The sequence below is a fragment of the Callithrix jacchus genome, chromosome 2 (genome assembly GCF_049354715.1).
Source record: "Callithrix jacchus isolate 240 chromosome 2, calJac240_pri, whole genome shotgun sequence".
Taxonomy (NCBI): Eukaryota; Metazoa; Chordata; class Mammalia; order Primates; family Cebidae; genus Callithrix; species Callithrix jacchus.
Window position 1 is genome coordinate 114,660,200 of NC_133503.1, and position 16,887 is coordinate 114,677,086.

General features: G+C 37.3%; 2 protein-coding genes across 7 annotated transcripts in view; one reads left to right on the forward strand and one right to left on the reverse strand.

The window, feature by feature from the left end:
• Window positions 1–16,887, forward strand: part of ELL2 (elongation factor for RNA polymerase II 2) — a 76,378-nt gene that overhangs the window by 31,788 nt on the left and 27,703 nt on the right. Inside the window, exons 3-4 of one of the 2 annotated variants that reach the window (XM_078365150.1) lie at window positions 8,956–9,077; window positions 14,811–15,010. In XM_078365150.1, coding sequence (XP_078221276.1) covers window positions 8,956–9,077; window positions 14,811–15,010 — 322 coding nt within the window. The remainder of the gene's footprint in view (window positions 1–8,955; window positions 9,078–14,810; window positions 15,011–16,887) is intronic. The other variant, XM_017969777.4, reaches the window with a different exon arrangement.
• Window positions 1–16,887, reverse strand: part of LOC128931346 (uncharacterized) — an 87,240-nt gene that overhangs the window by 21,075 nt on the left and 49,278 nt on the right. For 2 of the 5 annotated variants that reach the window (XR_013532219.1, XM_054252112.2), the window contains one exon: window positions 14,998–15,065. The exons of 2 other annotated variants lie outside the window; for them this stretch is intronic. Coding sequence is in view for 1 of the 3 variants with exons in the window: in XM_054252112.2 (XP_054108087.1) it covers window positions 15,057–15,065 (9 nt within the window). In the remaining 2 variants the exon portion in view is untranslated. Of the gene's footprint in view, window positions 1–13,897; window positions 15,066–16,887 lie in introns of those variants that run through there. One more of the 5 variants, XR_013532220.1, reaches the window with a different exon arrangement.

A 16,887-nucleotide genomic window follows, 5' to 3' on the forward strand; every position in this document is an offset into this window, starting at 1 on the left:
GGAGGTTTCTAAACACACCTCACTAGGAAAGCAAGGGCTCCCTGAGGAAGGGACTCCTAAGCTGAATCTCACTAATAAGTTAGCATGAGCTAAGACAAGAAGTGGGGACACAGAGTAGCGTGTTCCGGCACTCAGCAAGCACAGTATTGCTGTTAGAACATGAAATACAAGGTGGAGATGAGGCCCAGTTAAACTGGTTTAGTAGCAAGACTGCTGACAAGGAACCTTGTGTATACTACTAAGCTTACGCCTACTACTAAGTAGTAGGAAGTCATGAAGAAATAAATGACCTTGAGACTAACAGAGTCACGTTGACATTTTATAAGAATAGTTGTTGATAAAAACTGAATGATTAGAGGATGGCAGCTGAATGATTAGATGATGGAATTGAGAAGGGTTCAGAAGTGGAGGCTGAAAGTGAAGTTGTCCAAGCAAAAGGTAATATTGACCCAAAGCAGAGGATAGAAAAAATATACATTTAAGAAATATTTCAGTAGGAAAAAGCAGTACGTCTTATGATTATGTGGATGTTGAAGGGTATGGCGTAGTGAGAGAGAGAGGAGTCAAATTTCACTCATCAGGATGCCAGTTATCTCAGTACTAAATGAATGGTGGTTTATTAACTGGGCGATGTGGGAGGGTGGAGAGATTTAGGAATGAGATAATAATTTAGTTTATATCATCTTTGTATACTTAAATTTAGGAAGGGACTGGTTAATAAAACAAAAATAAATGTAGCTTTATGGTAAGTGGCTGAACTCAATGGGAGGTTTTAGTTTTTGCCACCAAAGAAGAACTTGTGGCTTAGCCCAGCCATGACTGTATTTTGAAGAAATTACTTAGATTTTCTCAATAGCTGTCTCACATCTATTCCAAAACCACTTCGGCACTTAGTTCAATTTTGCATTCATTTTTAAATAAGTTTTCTGTTCTCTCATGCTCCATAGTCCGTATACCTTTTCCTTGATGCAATATCTCTAGTATCTGCTATTTCCATCTTTCCCCTGCCAATAACTGTCATCACCCCTTTTTTCCTGGAAATAACCAACTACCAAACAACACTCACTCAGACACCTGGTTTCTTCTAAATAATTTTTAGTCACGAAGCTAGAAAAGTGAATCATAACAAAACTCCCTTTGAAGCACCTTTGTAGCTGGCAAAACCAACATTGGTCAATTGGTATGGTATTTAAAAATAAGTACACTTAACCAGCTAATGGATTCAGTTACATTAAGGTGCTTATTATCACAAGGTTCAAAAAATATGTGTGTGCGTGTGTGTGTGTGTGTGTATTTATATATATATTTATAAATATATATAAATGTATAAATATATATAAATTTATATAAATATATAAATTTTTTGGTGTGTATGTATGTACCCACACACATACATATACTGAAACAATTCCATTCTTCCAGGCAAAATACTTTGGAGTCATACTTGATTTCTCGCTTTCATTTCTTATATTTAATATGTCTAGGAAAGCTGCTGCCTCTACCTGAAAATATATCCCAAATCCATCTATTTTTCCTTGTCTTCTGGTCCTAGGCATCATTACTTGTTCCTGGACTTTTATACATATGTGCCACAATGGCAGGAATCTTTGTCAGTTTTATTCATTCCTATGTCATAGAAGCCTAAACAGTGCCTAGCACAGTAGCACTCAGCTAATATGTGAATTAATGAATTAAATGGAATAAGTGAATTTAATGAAAGAATCAAGTAATCCATGCCATCAGACACAGTAACATTTAGAAGGCTAGTTCATATTAATAGAGAAGCCATATTTTAAGAGGCCAAAAATTACTCAAAGAATTTTTTTTTACAGTTTCAGTTATATAGCACTGAGTGTATTGGGTGTATTTGATTTTTTAAAATTACTACTTTACTTTCATTGATGTTATTGTGTATTTGTAATTAAAATTGATTTTAAAATGTTGCCATCAATGATGTTTTCTCCAAAATGGTCATAAATTTAAAAGACTACATTAGGGCTGAGAATGTGGTTCTCAGGAATGATTTTCCTAGTAAGACTGTATCCTACAGAAATAACAGAAATAGGAAACCTCAGTATTAGGCTACTCTACTCTTTAATCTAGAACTACTTGAGAACTTTTAATACGGGATCCAGGGGAACTATATGAAAAATAATAGTGAAAGCTATTCCACTTTACTTTTTCATTGCTTTAATATACATCTGGCAAAAGAGGAAGAATGCAAGGAAATAAATGGACTTATTTTTCCTGAATTATTTATGTTAATTGCTATATGACCTGAACTTTGGGGCTAACTGCCAATATTTCTCTTTGTGCTAGAAAAATTTGGCATTTTGCACTACCCTCCTCATTAAAATGTCTATCATATGGAAATTTCAGATGGTTCTAATATGTGTTGGATCCTCTCTACCCCCTGCCCTTCCCTCTCAGTAGGAATATTTAGCTGTTACTGATTTGTCTAATACTTAACTTTTTCTATTGCCAATGAAGGCTACCCTCCCCTTCCTACTCCCCCACCCTCCAGCATTGGTTTGCACATCTGGGCTGATCTGAGAGGCTTTTTTCTTTTTTCTCCCCTCAACCCTTAATGTTGGGCCTAACGTTATAACTGCAGGTCTAGTTTGAAAAATAGCAAATGTGGCTTTCAGGTTGAGGTTTCTGTTTTCTGTTCTGATTCCTGATTATTCTGTCCCTAAACTGAGGAACCTGAATAGTACATGCAAATATATTTCTCTAGCTTAAAGTATATTTTCTAGATTTTAGGAAATCACCGAATCAAAAGTCTGGAAAGAATTTAAGAACAACAGAGAATTCTAATGCTTAAAGTTTGCAGTAAGTTTATCTATATCTAAGCTAATATTTACAGTCTATATAATAGATGTTAGATAAAATTAAGAGATGGATTGGCTTCCTGGGATGCTGGAGGGGAGGTGGGTTCTGAGGCCATACAAATTGGGAAACTACTATTCAGTATGAAAGGACTCACAGCAAAGAAAGTTATTTGGTTTAACTTGGCATTTCCTAAATTTATTTGAGGATAGAACCCCCCCTTTCAAATGAGGAAACTTTTCAGCATGCTTTGGAAATGCTGGTGGAAAGAAAACAAACACTTTAGTTCTACGCCTGGCTCAGGCATTAATCCACATTTTCATTTAATAAATATGCATCAAGTGACTACTTTGTGCCACACATCATTTGAGGTGCTGACAATCTGTTCAGGGAACACAACAGACAAAAGCCTCTGTCCTTGCACAGTTTATATTCTAATGGAGAGAGAAAGACTATAAACATAATATGTTAGTCCCATGGAGCAGGTTAATGGGGTGTGGAGTACAGGGATTGTCAACGTAAATATGGCTCTAATTTGAACAAATCACTAAGCCTTATTGTCCCTAATCTATAAAAAAGAAATTATAGATGATCTGGGCTCTCTCAGCTGTAGAAGTTTTTTTTAACACCAGGAATTGTCATATCAAACCATGGTACTGCTTGTTCATGAGTGTTTCTTTAAGTGTTTACCATCACCTTATCAGGAAAGGTATCTGTCAAAGAAGAACTCTAAGTTTGAATGATTTGTAATCCCACAAAAGAACAAAACACTTAAATAAATGAAGAAAACCCTTGCTGGTTCTATTTTTAATATCACGTATACCTCAATCCAACATTGAGTAAAAAGTATTTGACTCAAGGACAGGAAACCTGCAGTAAAGGTACCAACAGCTTTTCAGCAGATGTTAACATGCACATATGAGAAAGCTGCAGCAGTGTGCACATTGTGCTTCTGCCCTCGATCCTTATGTAAATAGGACAACCGTGACTTGATGTTGAAATGACCTTTCAGACAGTATTCTGTTGCCACATGCCTGAGCTTGTATCTTAGGGTAATTAGATGTTTTGAGTTACACACCTTGGTATACAGTGTTTATGCTAATTATAAATGTCTGAAAGTTTCCTGAAACTTTTTCTTTGTAGCTTTTTATCGAATTCAGACAGGAGGTTGGGAGGAGGGTTGTGGATTGTGGTCCTAAGCCTTTGATTTTCAGTCTCTCATTTTTGGAATGAAAAAATCTGCTTTTCCAGTTGCTGAAACATGGTAGTATATTTTTATATTCTTCATCTTGAATAAGAAACTGTTCAAAATCACAGCCTTTTAATACTTTTAAAATAATATTCTTAAGGACTTTAGCTAAAAATTCAAGATCATGAGTCCCTAAATAAAAAGTTATTCCTAACTGACCTGTAGGAAAAGCATAAAATAGTATAATTCAAATTGAGAAGTTTCTGTCTCCCAAAGGAATGGTCTTCCAATATTGTTTCAAAATCAGACCTCAGAACTTATTTCCTGTGGTGGTTACCTCAATCCTCAAAAACTGACCCTAGGTTTACCAATAACAGTCAGTACATTTTCACTTCCTCCTCCTCATATTTCATGAACCTGAAGGCTAGATTTTGTGAAAGTGCTTCATAACCATTTTGGAAGAAAGAGCTGTCTAGATACACTATGGAATAGGCTCCTGTATATCAGAGAGGAGTGATGCATAACCACAGGTTCCTCTGAAACTCTAGCTGTCTGAATGGCTGTAGATCAGAAAGGTCTCAGAACCAACCCAGCTCTGGCCTTCAACAGTCTCACAGGTTCTGGTCTACTCTGAAGTTGCCATAGATTAGTTCTAAAGCTTCCCTCTCACCAACCTGCCCTAATTGTCATATATCACCTGCTCTTTCTATGAAGTCTCCTGCTTTCCTGTCCAGTGGCCAAATTGTTACATGGCCTTACCAACTATAAACATATGTGCTACCTTATACCTTATATACCCATTTCATTCTTAAAAGTATACTTGGATATTGATACATTAAGTTTGTATCTAATTAATACATTTTCAAGAAATTAGATGCATTAAATCTATGGACCCGTTTAAAATTTTAAGGATATAAAATTTACCTGAAAACATCTTGCTCTTGAAAAGCTTGAGATTATCTCAGACCATACCATCTGCATTGCTATTGCTCTGAAACCACCAAGGAAAGGTAATGTAGAACTCTGATTGGCCTGGGCTCCATGTACCTTTATCTCTAACCTCTAAGCTCCACTTCAACTCCACAACTGGAAAAAAAAACCCATAACATGCATCAGGAGTCATGGGTTGGTCCCAAAGTGAACACTATTTGCCCTGATGCCTGCCTCTGCCCTATCTGCATACCGCTCAAATACACTCATAGTATTACAAGTGGGTCAGAGAGATTGTTGAGAAGTTCTGCTATCAGAGGTGAGGACAGAGTAGTTTGTTACTGATCTTTAGCAGCCTGAGAATCTTATCAGTGTGTGTGGCATATAGTAAGAACAAGGAAAAATGGTAGGGATTAAAAGCACTCTGCAGATAAGTTACTCTGTATTTTTTCTAAGCTGAAAACTATACTAGCTTTTTCTACTTGTTATTTTCAGAGGTTTAAGACCTTCTTTTAACAATAATGATAACCAAAGTAGGTATTCCAATAAAAATATTTTTAAATAATGCCCATTAAGCCATTTGTTTATTTGCTGGACTTGTGATACTTAGAAGAATTTGCAGACGTTTATTTGCAGTAGGAACTTAATCTTCACATTCTCTCTATAGCTAAATATTCTTTAAATATGGCCCATGTGTGCTGCTTATCTTTGCTTTTCAGTTTCTCCTGATTGGGAGTTATAAAACTGGAATAAGTAAAGTTAAAATAGGCTGCTTTCATTTCAAATAAAATGGGTATTTATATTTCTTTAAAGATGCCATTTTTCTCCACTTATTATTGACTTTCAGAAACCAACGAAGTCAGAATTCTGACTTTTATTTTTTCTTTTCTTTTTCACTTTTTTATTTTTATAGAGATGGGGTCTCACTGTGTTGCCCAAGCTGGTCTCAAACTCCCAGGCTCAAGTTATCCTCCCACCTCAGCCTCCCAAAGAGCTGGGATAACAGGTGTGAGTTATCACACCCAGCCTCTGACTTCTTTTCTAAGGGATTGACCTATTTCTATTTCTAATCCAAAGTTTCTCAGCCTTGGCCCTTCTGCTGTTTTGTACTGTGTAATTGGAGGGGATGTCCTGTGCACTGTAGGGAGTTTGGCACTATCTCTGGCCTCCCACTGCATTCCATTAGCACCCTCCCAGACCAAATGTCATCTGGGGGACAAAATCGCCCCTTGTTAAGAACCATTGTTAATCTATGTGTACCACAAGTTTCAAAACACTTTGGTGAGTACATAGGATGGATTATGATTTTAGGATGGATTATGATTTTTTAAAAACTTTGTTTCTCTTTAAGCTGATTCTTTCTATTCTGGTCATTATTATATTTTTAAAATCTGTAGCTTTTTTTCTACTGAAGAGACTTTTTTAAAAAACAAGAATATGAAAGTCTTCTGTGTCCCTCATCAGGCCAGACTATTACGCTTTAAGAGAAAAAATGCATAGAAGGATAATTATTTTACCTTAAAAAGCATAAATGTTACTTAAGAAGTTAGGATTGGGTGATTTGGAAGATAAAAAAGGAAAAAGCTACATTTAAGTAACAAAGATTTGTTAAGAGCTTTCTGTAACCCTCTGTTTAAGGGACATTTGAACTAAAGGACTCCAGACTATAAGTTACAAGTTTTCACTAAAAGAATATTGCACATTTGCAGAATTTCAGTACAGACTCTAATCATTCCTGAAAAATAAGGGGAAAAAACTGTACAATTCCACCTTTTAAAAATGCAATTTAGAATCTCCCAAATGGGATAGTCTTCCATTCTCTGATGGGTATAGAAGTACTGCTGTATTCCCAAACCTGAGCTATGCAAGTAGGGAAAACTTTAGATCTAAAACGAAAGCTGGAGGCTCATAGGAAGATTAGATATCACATGGAGAAGAGATTACTTTAAAAATTTCTCTAACCAGGTTCCGCAGATCTAGATGAAGGGTTAGGGGAGAAGATGCTTGGAAGTTAAATGAGTCATGCCTATGGAGGGGATTTCATTCAGTTGTCCACACCTTTCTTACCTGTCTACCTCCTCCATATTGCATATCCCTCTCTGTCAGCAGAACCCTGCTCTTCCCAGAAAAACAAAAGCAGACATTATTGAGTACTGTTACACCAGTATGCAGTTAGACTTATGTTCTCTTGTGCCTGATGCAAGCATTCCTTTGGCTCGTGCTTGCCTCTACTGCCATGGGATTAAGAAGTTACCAATATGTGTGTGCCGACTAGGTGCTGAGTGTAAACACAATAAGACAGCCTGATGAGTACCTATCTACAGAGTAAATTAAGACAGGTTCACAAAGTTACAGTACTTTAGAACTGGGGCAAGTTTTGGGAATTGAAGAATAATGTTAGGGCCCTCAAAAGACATTGTAGAATAGATAAAAACACAGAAACTTGTGCCAGGAGTTGGATCTAATTTAATATAGGGAGTCAAAGATAGTTTAAATTCATGGATGGCGGAGGCTCTATGGAGTATTATCTAACCTATAGTATCTTTGGTGAAATTTGACCTCTTAAAGTTCTACACAAGCCGGCTGAATCTCCTTTGAAAAGACATTTTTCTTTGACTTATTTCTTCTTATTCATTTATTCCTTCAACAAATATTTATTATATGTCTACTATGTGCCAGATACTATAATTTGTCTTCCTTCTTACCTTCTTTTTTTTTTTTTTAACTCTTTTCCATGGTTGAGAGGAAGGGAAGGAAGGCAGGAATTGGTGGCTGCAATTCTTTCCTGTAGGTCAAGGTTTGGGAGACTTTTAGATTGAGTAAGTCAGAGATTACAGGGTGTCTTGCAGGGCAGAGCAAGGGTAGGGATCATACATGCTTGTACTCACTTGCACATTCATGAATGTGTGTACACATTACACCCACACACTAAGCAGCGAGTTAGCGCTGGGTCGTCTTATAATGGGAAGGACAGATTTTTTGGAGAATGAGGGTTATAAAACATTTTTCCCTTCCCTGCTTGTCTGCTAAATTACTAAGACTGTGTGTTTGGGAGCTGAAGTTTGGTAAGTCATATTTTACATTCTTGCCAACTAATCCTTTTTCTTAATTATCACCTAACACCATGCAGACCCAAGGGAGGAAAGGCTTCAGACACTAGAAAGAGTGGAGCAGTTGAAAAACAGAAGATTCCAATTGTACACACCTTTCTTGAGCTCCTGTTATGTATCAGGAAATGTGGCCGATGCAAGACCTCAGTGGTCTTTAATAACTCTGTCCCTTTGCTCCTGGGACTTCCCATCTAATAGGGAAGTCAGACCTTGAACAAGAGTGTAGAAAATACATCACAGTGTTGCCTGGGTATCAGCCTGGGAGTGACCTTCAGAATCATCTCTGTAGGCTGCAGACCCTGTTTCTGTAAACATGAGGATGAATACTGGAATCTTAGGGTAGCAGTTTTTACCTGTGAATGTAATTATGGCATTAACCTTATGCTGTTACTCTTGTTCAAATATAGTACTCCAAGAAGCAAGAATTAAAACGAAATGTGTTTTTTTATGAAGAGAGCCAAAGATTCGGATATGAACTCTGTCTCAGAGATTGCTTCAATATATAGAAGCTACTTAGCAGGGGGTCATATAAGCCAAAGACAAAGGTTGTATAGCTCAAAAGAGGAAGAGCTTTTTACAAATTCACTAATAACTCTTTCATATGAACTATAACCATTTGCTACTTTGAAATGAAAAGGGTTCCTCTTATAAACTAATAGAAACTATTGAGCAGAAGTGATTACCGACACTTAAAGGTAGAAAATGAAAATAAGAATGTGATGAGTTATAGGCATGTTTGCCAGATTCCTTGAATTGTTTGGTCATTTAAATGCTGTGAGGACGTATCAAAAGGGCTTAGAAATAATTTTCACTAGAAAAACCAATAATTCAGTTATAAGACTTTTCTATGGCAAATTTATAATTTGAGGCATTTCTCTCTTTTTCCCCCCATTTTAGCTTGTCAAAATTCCCAAAAATGATCCCCTCAATGAAGTTCATAACTTTAACTTTTATTTGTCAAATGTGGGCAAAGACAACCCTCAGGGCAGCTTTGACTGCATCCAGCAAACATTCTCCAGGTAAGTACTTTTCAAGGTATACCAAAGGGGGAAAAATTTTTATTTAAGAGGACTTTAGAAAATTAAACAATAAAATACATAAGAGTCATCCACAAATATGTATTAAATTGAATTACAGAGCTATTTATTTATCTGAAAAATATTTTTTTTTTTTTTTTTTTTTTTTTTTTTTTTTTGAGATGGAGTTTCGCTCTTGTTACCCAGGCTGGAGTGCAATGGCGCGATCTTGGCTCACCGCAACCTCCGCCTCCTGGGTTCAGGCAATTCTCCTGCCTCAGCCTCCTGAGTAGCTGGGATTACAGGCACGCACCACCGTGCCCGGCTAATTTTTTGTAATTTTTAGTAGAGACGGGGTTTCACCATGTTGACCAGGATGGTCTCGATCTGTTGACCTCGTGATCCACCCGTCTCGGCCTCCCAAAGTGCTGGGATTACAGGCTTGAGCCACCGCGCCCGGCCTATCTGAAAAATATTAAGCACCTACTATGTAATAGAAATATTATTTGTCATGGGGATACAGTCATAACAGTTCTAAGATTTTTTTGTCTCATGGGGCTTTTAAGGTAAAGAAGATAATATTTTACTTATAAAATATGCAGTTTTAAAAAATTAAAGACAATTTGAGGATTTTTTTAGAAGATTTAATTCATTGAATTGAAGCAAGAATCATATAGCATACTTGAGGCTCACACTCAAGGGTAAAGAAGTTAAAAATATACATCTTGCATGCCCTCTTCCTTCTTCCCTGTTCAAGTCGTGTTTTAAGGTAGAAGGTAGATTTTTAAACATCTTTATTCTACAGCTGCATGGAAACTAGACATTAACTCCAGTAAAGCAGTCTCTTCTTCTTCTAATTAAAAAAAAAAAAAAAGGAGGGAGGAAGACAAGAATATATACCCACACCCAAGGGTACCATGGAACGCTTATCTACTTAGATCCTCGGTAAACAATAAGCCACTTGTTTCACTCTTCATTGCTTTGGTTGTTTCTAATTAAAGAATAGGCCCTTGAGCAGGAAGAGTTTGTTCTACTCCTGGATAGAGACAAAGGAGGTTAGGGTCCCATTTCCTCAGCATGTTAGGCTTTGACATTAGCCCCAAGTACCTAATACCAGTATATCTCTATGACTTATCAATGCAGTACTTGAAACTGTGTAAGTACTTGTTCAATGTGGGGAAAAAGAAGAAGGAAAGCAATGTTTCAGGCAGGTACAGGAGGCAGAGATACAAAATAAGCCACTGAAAGAGTTTTAAATTTATCTTCCCATTTAAGGTGACTAAGTAACTTTTTGTTATTTAATCTGTCATTTTCCTCGAGTATATATTAATTTTGCTTCCTGAAAATTACCTACCTTCAGACTTAAATGTTTGGGCATAAATTTTTATATTATAGATTATATAGACTTTTCTATGCTGTCCACTGGGATGGCCACTGGCCACACTGACTATTTACACTTCAACTGATAAAAAAAAATTAAATAAAATTTAAAATGTCATTGCACATTTACACTAACCACATTTTATGGTCGCCGTAGCTACATGTGACTATCATAGTGGACAGCACAGTTATACAGCATTTTCACTCTTGCAAAAAGTTCTGTTGATCAGCACGATGATAGATTATAGAATCCTTAGTGATTGTGTGAGTCAATCCCTTCATTTCACAGGTGACTTATCCAGAGTTACATAGCTGGTTAGTTAGTGGCTCGGCTAAATGAGCACTGAGTTCTTCTAACCCCCACCCCAGTATTCTTTACACACTACATGGTACACTTAATTTTTAATTATGGTGCTTTGTTATATTATAGTGAGCACATTTTTATATCAAATTGAACAATGTCCCCTTAGGAATTTTATTAAAGAGCTTAATCCTCTCTTCAAAACCATTCATACCATCTTAAGTAATATGGTTTTACCCTTACGTTATAAATACCCTGTGTGATTATTTCTGCCTTCCTTGTTTAGAAAAGGATTTAAGGTCACTTACAAAACTATATATGATGCAGCAGGAGAACAGAAACATTTATTGTGAGAATATTGGGGCAAATGTATTCGCTCTGTATAATCCAAGGTGTTTTCTACAATAAGGTGGTAAGGGTATAAATTTAAGTTTGCCACTAGGAAGACAAAAGCACTGGCTTTTGTTCTCAGGCTTTCACTTAGCCTGGCAAGCTGACCTGTTCATAATATGGCTCCACCTTTTCTATTCAATTTAATTTCCATTTTCCTTACGGATCTTGTCTCTCTGACCACAGTGCATGCTCTTCAAGGGCAGAGACTTTCTTATGCTCTTTTTCTAATTTCAGAGTGCTGACTGAGCTTAAAATACATGCTCATTGACTCAACTTGGAGAGAAAGCGGGAAAAAACAGATGCTCAGTAAATAAATGTTCAGCAACACAAATTACCTAGTCTTATCTATATTTTTAAACTTCCTTGATTCTCACTTTTCCCATATATAAAATGAAATCAATCTCGTAGTCAAAATTGCCTTTCAAAAGTTCCTTAAATCTACCCATTCTCAGGCTTAGTGAAAAATATCTAGTCTGGGGCCTATAGCGTATAATAATGCACATTTAAGCATAGGAAATGGTGAGCTAGGCTAGAGCAAGACTAAAGGAACATTTATATACATTTGTCCAAAATATTTAAAACTTTCAGGTAAGTCAGTTCAGAAGGGACGAGTGAAGAATTCTAGAGAGTACCTTCTTGCCTACAGAGTTCAGCTCCATTTTGTTTTGTGTAAAGATCTGTTTCTTGACTTTGCATGAGTGGCACTACATTCAGCTTATTCTCACTATGTAAATTACTTAGTAAATAGTAAATAATAAGAGGCCAGGTGCGGTGGCTCACACCTATAAATCCCACCACTCTGGGAGGCCAAGGCAGCAGATCACCGAAGGTCAGGAATTGAAGACCAGACTGGCCAGCATGGTGAAACCCCGTCTCTACTAAAAATAAAAAATTAGCCTGGCGTTGTGGCAGGTGCTTGTACTCTCAGCTACTGGGGAGGCTGAGACAGAAGAATCACTTGAACCCACGAGGTGGAAATTGCAGTGAGCTGAGGTTGCGCCACTGCACTGCAGCCTGGACAACAAAGAATGAGATTCCACCTTAAAAAAATAAAACAAAATAAAAAATAGGAAGAGGTGTTGAAATACAAACTTTCTGCCACCAGACCTTAACTCTGTTGCAGTCAGTTTTCTCCTACTCTTCCCCCGTCTCTCCCACTTCCTCTGAGGATTACATTCCTCTCTCTCAGCATGTCTCTCTCAGTGTTTTTTTTTTTCTTTTGGCATGCAAACATGCTCAATTCTATCTTATTTAAAAAAGAAAAGAGAAAACAGAAACAACCTCTCTTACACTCACTTCTCAACCCAAAGTCTGGTTTCAGTGCCCACCATTCCACTGAAACTGCTTCCCCAAGCGAGCTGTGATCTCCCTGCCCCCGAAATCCAGTGGATGCATTATTGGTTCCTTATGATTCTGGACTTGTTACCAGTCTTGCACTGTTAACCACCTGTTCAGTGGCTTACATTACACAGTACTCTTCTGGTTTCCTTCCTGCCTCCATAGCTGTGGCTTTTGAGTCTCATGTGGTCTTCTTTTCTTCCTTTTGTTTAAATACTGGTGTTCTTCTCAGTTGGTTCCCTCCTGGGACCCCTTCTCTCCTTATTCCTTCAAAGTCACCATCTCCAACACAACTTATTTTCTTTGTCCCAGTCCTATCTCCCAACCTGCCCTTCATCTTGTGTTCAGTGTCTCAGTAAGTGTCAGCTCCATATACCTTGTAACCTGGGCATGATCTTTAACTTCTTTCCCCCACCTCTCTCCTACTATGGCTAACTACTGGTCAAGTTTTGTCAGTTCCACCTCCTTACTATCTCTAGAATCTATGTACTATTCTACATCCTCACTGCCCTACTCTGGTTCACGCCATCACTTCTTGCCTGGTATCCTTCAGTAGCATCGCAACTGGTCTCTACTTTCCTTCTGGTGTCCTTCTTCCTTTCAATCTATCCTCCATCCAGATTGAGCTTTCTACAATACAAATGAGTTATTTTCTCTACCCTGATTTCAGCCTCTTGTTATCCTTTGGTTACAGAACACGTAACATGACCCTCAGAGCCCTGTGTGGTGTATTTCTCATTCCCTCTTCAGCCTCAGCTCTAACTGTCCTTCCCAACTTTCTTTGGACAATTTGGAAACCTTTGTGCTCTTCCTGAGCCTGCACAGGTTAGTTATCCTCCCAGATGCTTTTATTCTTCTTCTCCCTTGCCCAGTCATCTTTCTAGATCACCTCAGGCATCACTTCCTCAAGGAAGTCCAGGTGAGATTACCTTTCTGGGAGTCCTCTGCGCCCTGGCATTTGTCACACTGTGTTGTGATTTCCAGTTTGCCATCCTTGTCACCCATTAGACAGCTCCTTGGAGAGACTACAACTGTCTTAGTTCTTGTCACAGCCTCTTGCCTCACACATTGCTAGGCATGCCGTCCCTGCTCAAGAAATGTTTATGAGATTAACTGTTTTGTTTTGTTTAATAGCATTTATAAAGACAGTTATTAGCAATTTATAAAATCTACCCTTATTTTTTTGTATTATAACAGTTACTTCTAATTAAGTTTGGAAATAGATGATCAGAGCTATAGTGTCACTTTCATTACTTTTATATTCCACTTTGCTTTCAGGCCATAGCAATTTCTTTGTCAAATACCAGTTATGACTACGACCATGACCATGATCCCCCTAATATTATCATGTTACTTTGAAACAGAGCCATCTTCTAGGTCCATGTTAATATTCAAGATTATTTCAATAAAATTTTCTTATTTATTTATTTATTTATTTATTTTTTTTTTTAGATAGGTCTCATTCTGTTGCCCAGGCTGGAGTGCAGTGGCACCATCTCAGTTCACTGCAACCTTCACCGTCTGGGCTCAAAAGACCCTCCCACTTCAGTCTCCTGAATAACTGTAACTTCAGGCACACACCACCATGCCCAGCTAATTTTTGTATTTTTGTAGAGACAGTGTTTCTCCATGTTGCCCAGGCTGGTCTCAAACTCCTGAACTCAAGCAATTCACCTGCCATGGCCTCCCAAAGTATTGGGATTACAGGCATGAGCCACCATGTCCAGCCTTAAAAAAATTACTACAGAAATTATTTGCCCCGTGTTTTCTTCAACATTTGCTATAAATAGGTCATCTTATATAGAGATTTAACAAAGTAAATACGAATTTTGTGATTTTTAGCAACTTTTTGGCCTATTACTAAAGTAAAATAAATTATTTAATGTTTGTCAATATTTTAGCCTTAAAATACCTTATTAAGAATAAAAAAGAATGTGTAGAGTCCATTTCACCTAGTCAGTCCAAAGCGTGTATACTGTGATTTCACTAAAAGTAAACTTTTTAAACTTTTCTCATATCAGTGTTAGATAATCCTTTAAAATAGTTGACAGTTAAATAAAAGAACTACAATGCCCATTGGAACTCTGGTGTCTTTCCAAATAGTGATTTTTTTTTCTTTTTCAAAATTTTATGGATTTGGTCTCTGAAAGCTCATTTCATCCATTATATAAAAAAGGTGATATGAAAAAGAAGAGCTTAAATATTTTAAATAACATTTGCATTTAAAAATTAATATTAGTTGTTTTAGGATTGCAAATTTATTTGGGCTGCTGATTTTAGGATTATATAATTCTTGTTTGCCTTTATTCTATCTACAAAATAAGGGTCATCTCTAACAAAGCCACTGACTTACTTGACAGCTCTGGAGCCTCCCAGCTCAATTGCCTGGGATTTATACAAGATAAAATTACAGTGTGTGCAACAAACGACTCGTATCAGATGACACGAGAAAGAATGACCCAGGCAGAGGAGGAATCCCGCAACCGAAGCACAAAAGTTATCAAACCCGGTGGACCATATGTAGGTTTGTATAGATACCTTTCTTCCTCTTGATGATTGATTGGAGTAATTCAAGATCGCTGTAGGTAAATACCAATAATATTAACTTAATGAAAACACAGGAACTAGTTTTTAGAACATTTTGGATAACATGGTGAGGAAAACAAAGTTATTTGTTCTCTTCACACTGCTGGTAAATTGAAGAGCATATTTTAAAGTTTTATGCTTTCCTACATCCTGAATCTTCCATTGGCTACTTACTATTATTTTATAGTACTGGGGTTTGGTCATATTACTGTGTGAAGTTGCAATCATGGTACCGTTGTGTTTTCTTTGTCACTAGGTGATGTAACTTCAATGATGGATACTATGGTTCTTGTTTTGCCTTTTTGTAGGGCTATTTTTATAGTAAAATCTATTAGAATTTATTGGTTGATAATCTCATTATTGTAGGTTTTGCACACATTTTCAGAGCATCTTTGTACAACAAGGATTTTTCATTACAAAAATATAAAACGTGCTTATAGCAAAGCATTACAGCAGAGCATTAGAGTGATGTCTCTTTGGTTCCTCAGCTGTGACCCTCATCCTCATCTATCCTTTAATTAAGAGCCTACCCAACCCCCATCATCAGCTCACTCAAGTGTCTATCAGATTGAAGGGAGGTAAGACCAGACTTGCAAGATGAGTCTCTCCTTTATGAGCAGTGATCCTAACAACTCTAAGGAGTCAATTCATGGTGACTGTTAACAGTAATAGAATTATTAAGAGTGAGGATGAGCTCTTTGAGTCCTTGGTCAATTTAATAACACAAGTAACTCTATAGTAAATGATGAAAGCATATTAATTTAGAAACTTAAATGCTCACAAAAAGTCTCTTGAAGAACCAATCCCGTAACTAGCATCTTTCCAAGGTTTGGCTTCATTCTACTTCTGTATTTTCCAATTGCTGATCCAGCTACAGTACATTCAGCTTTGAGAAGCTCCGCTAGTGTCTTTAATCAGTACTTCTTTGGAACAAAGCCAATTCTCCTGGGGCTTGGTGCTTAGCTTAGATACATTTAGTTTGGTTTAACAACAATTCTCCCCTCCCCAGATACCTGTACTCATGGGGCTTAGTTCCCTGCTCAGTAAGTTACTAGCAATGAGATTTTTCACCTTCTCTTTCCTGCTCAGTGAGGTAGCAACTTCCAACCTCCTTTCTTTCTCCTTTATCCTTAAAAGTAACATAATTAACTCTGTGTTAGTAGGCTAAATCTCAAATTGTTTTTAAAACACACAAGATCTACCACACTTACATTTAAGTACAAACTATGAGTGATCTGCCCCTATTGCTTGGAAAATGTTTTACTCTGCCCAGTACCACCATTTTATAAACAGTGAGGTAAATTGGTGTGTTGACAAAGGAATAGAAGACTGAAACCATCAAAACAATGTTTTCCCTTCCCGATATAACTAGCTGAAAAAAAAACCTCCCCTTGATTTATTCCAAAGCTAGAAAATCAGTGATGATGCCTGCACTTTTCCATTGAATGGTCCTTGGGTGTCATCTGTGCTCATGTGTTTTTGTTTTCAAAGAGTCAGGTACAGTTTGTTTATAGCTTATGCAACAGACTTCAACACCCCAAATCCCACAGTCCATATACTTACTAAAGGTACTGGGAATTTTAGACCTCGCAAGGTTTCTTAAAGGTACTACAAATAATTTACATACATTTTGGAGGTGACCACAAGAAATTTGAGGTTATCAGAGTTCACATGTGAACCATATTATACCTCCCCTCTGCTAAGAAGAGCTGACCACCCTCTCTATACCCTTCTCTTCACCGCAGAGCCCTGCAGTGATCGCTGCCAATCTGGGCACTCTGTAGGCCTTTTCCTGTTTGCTTTGTCCTCAGTGTC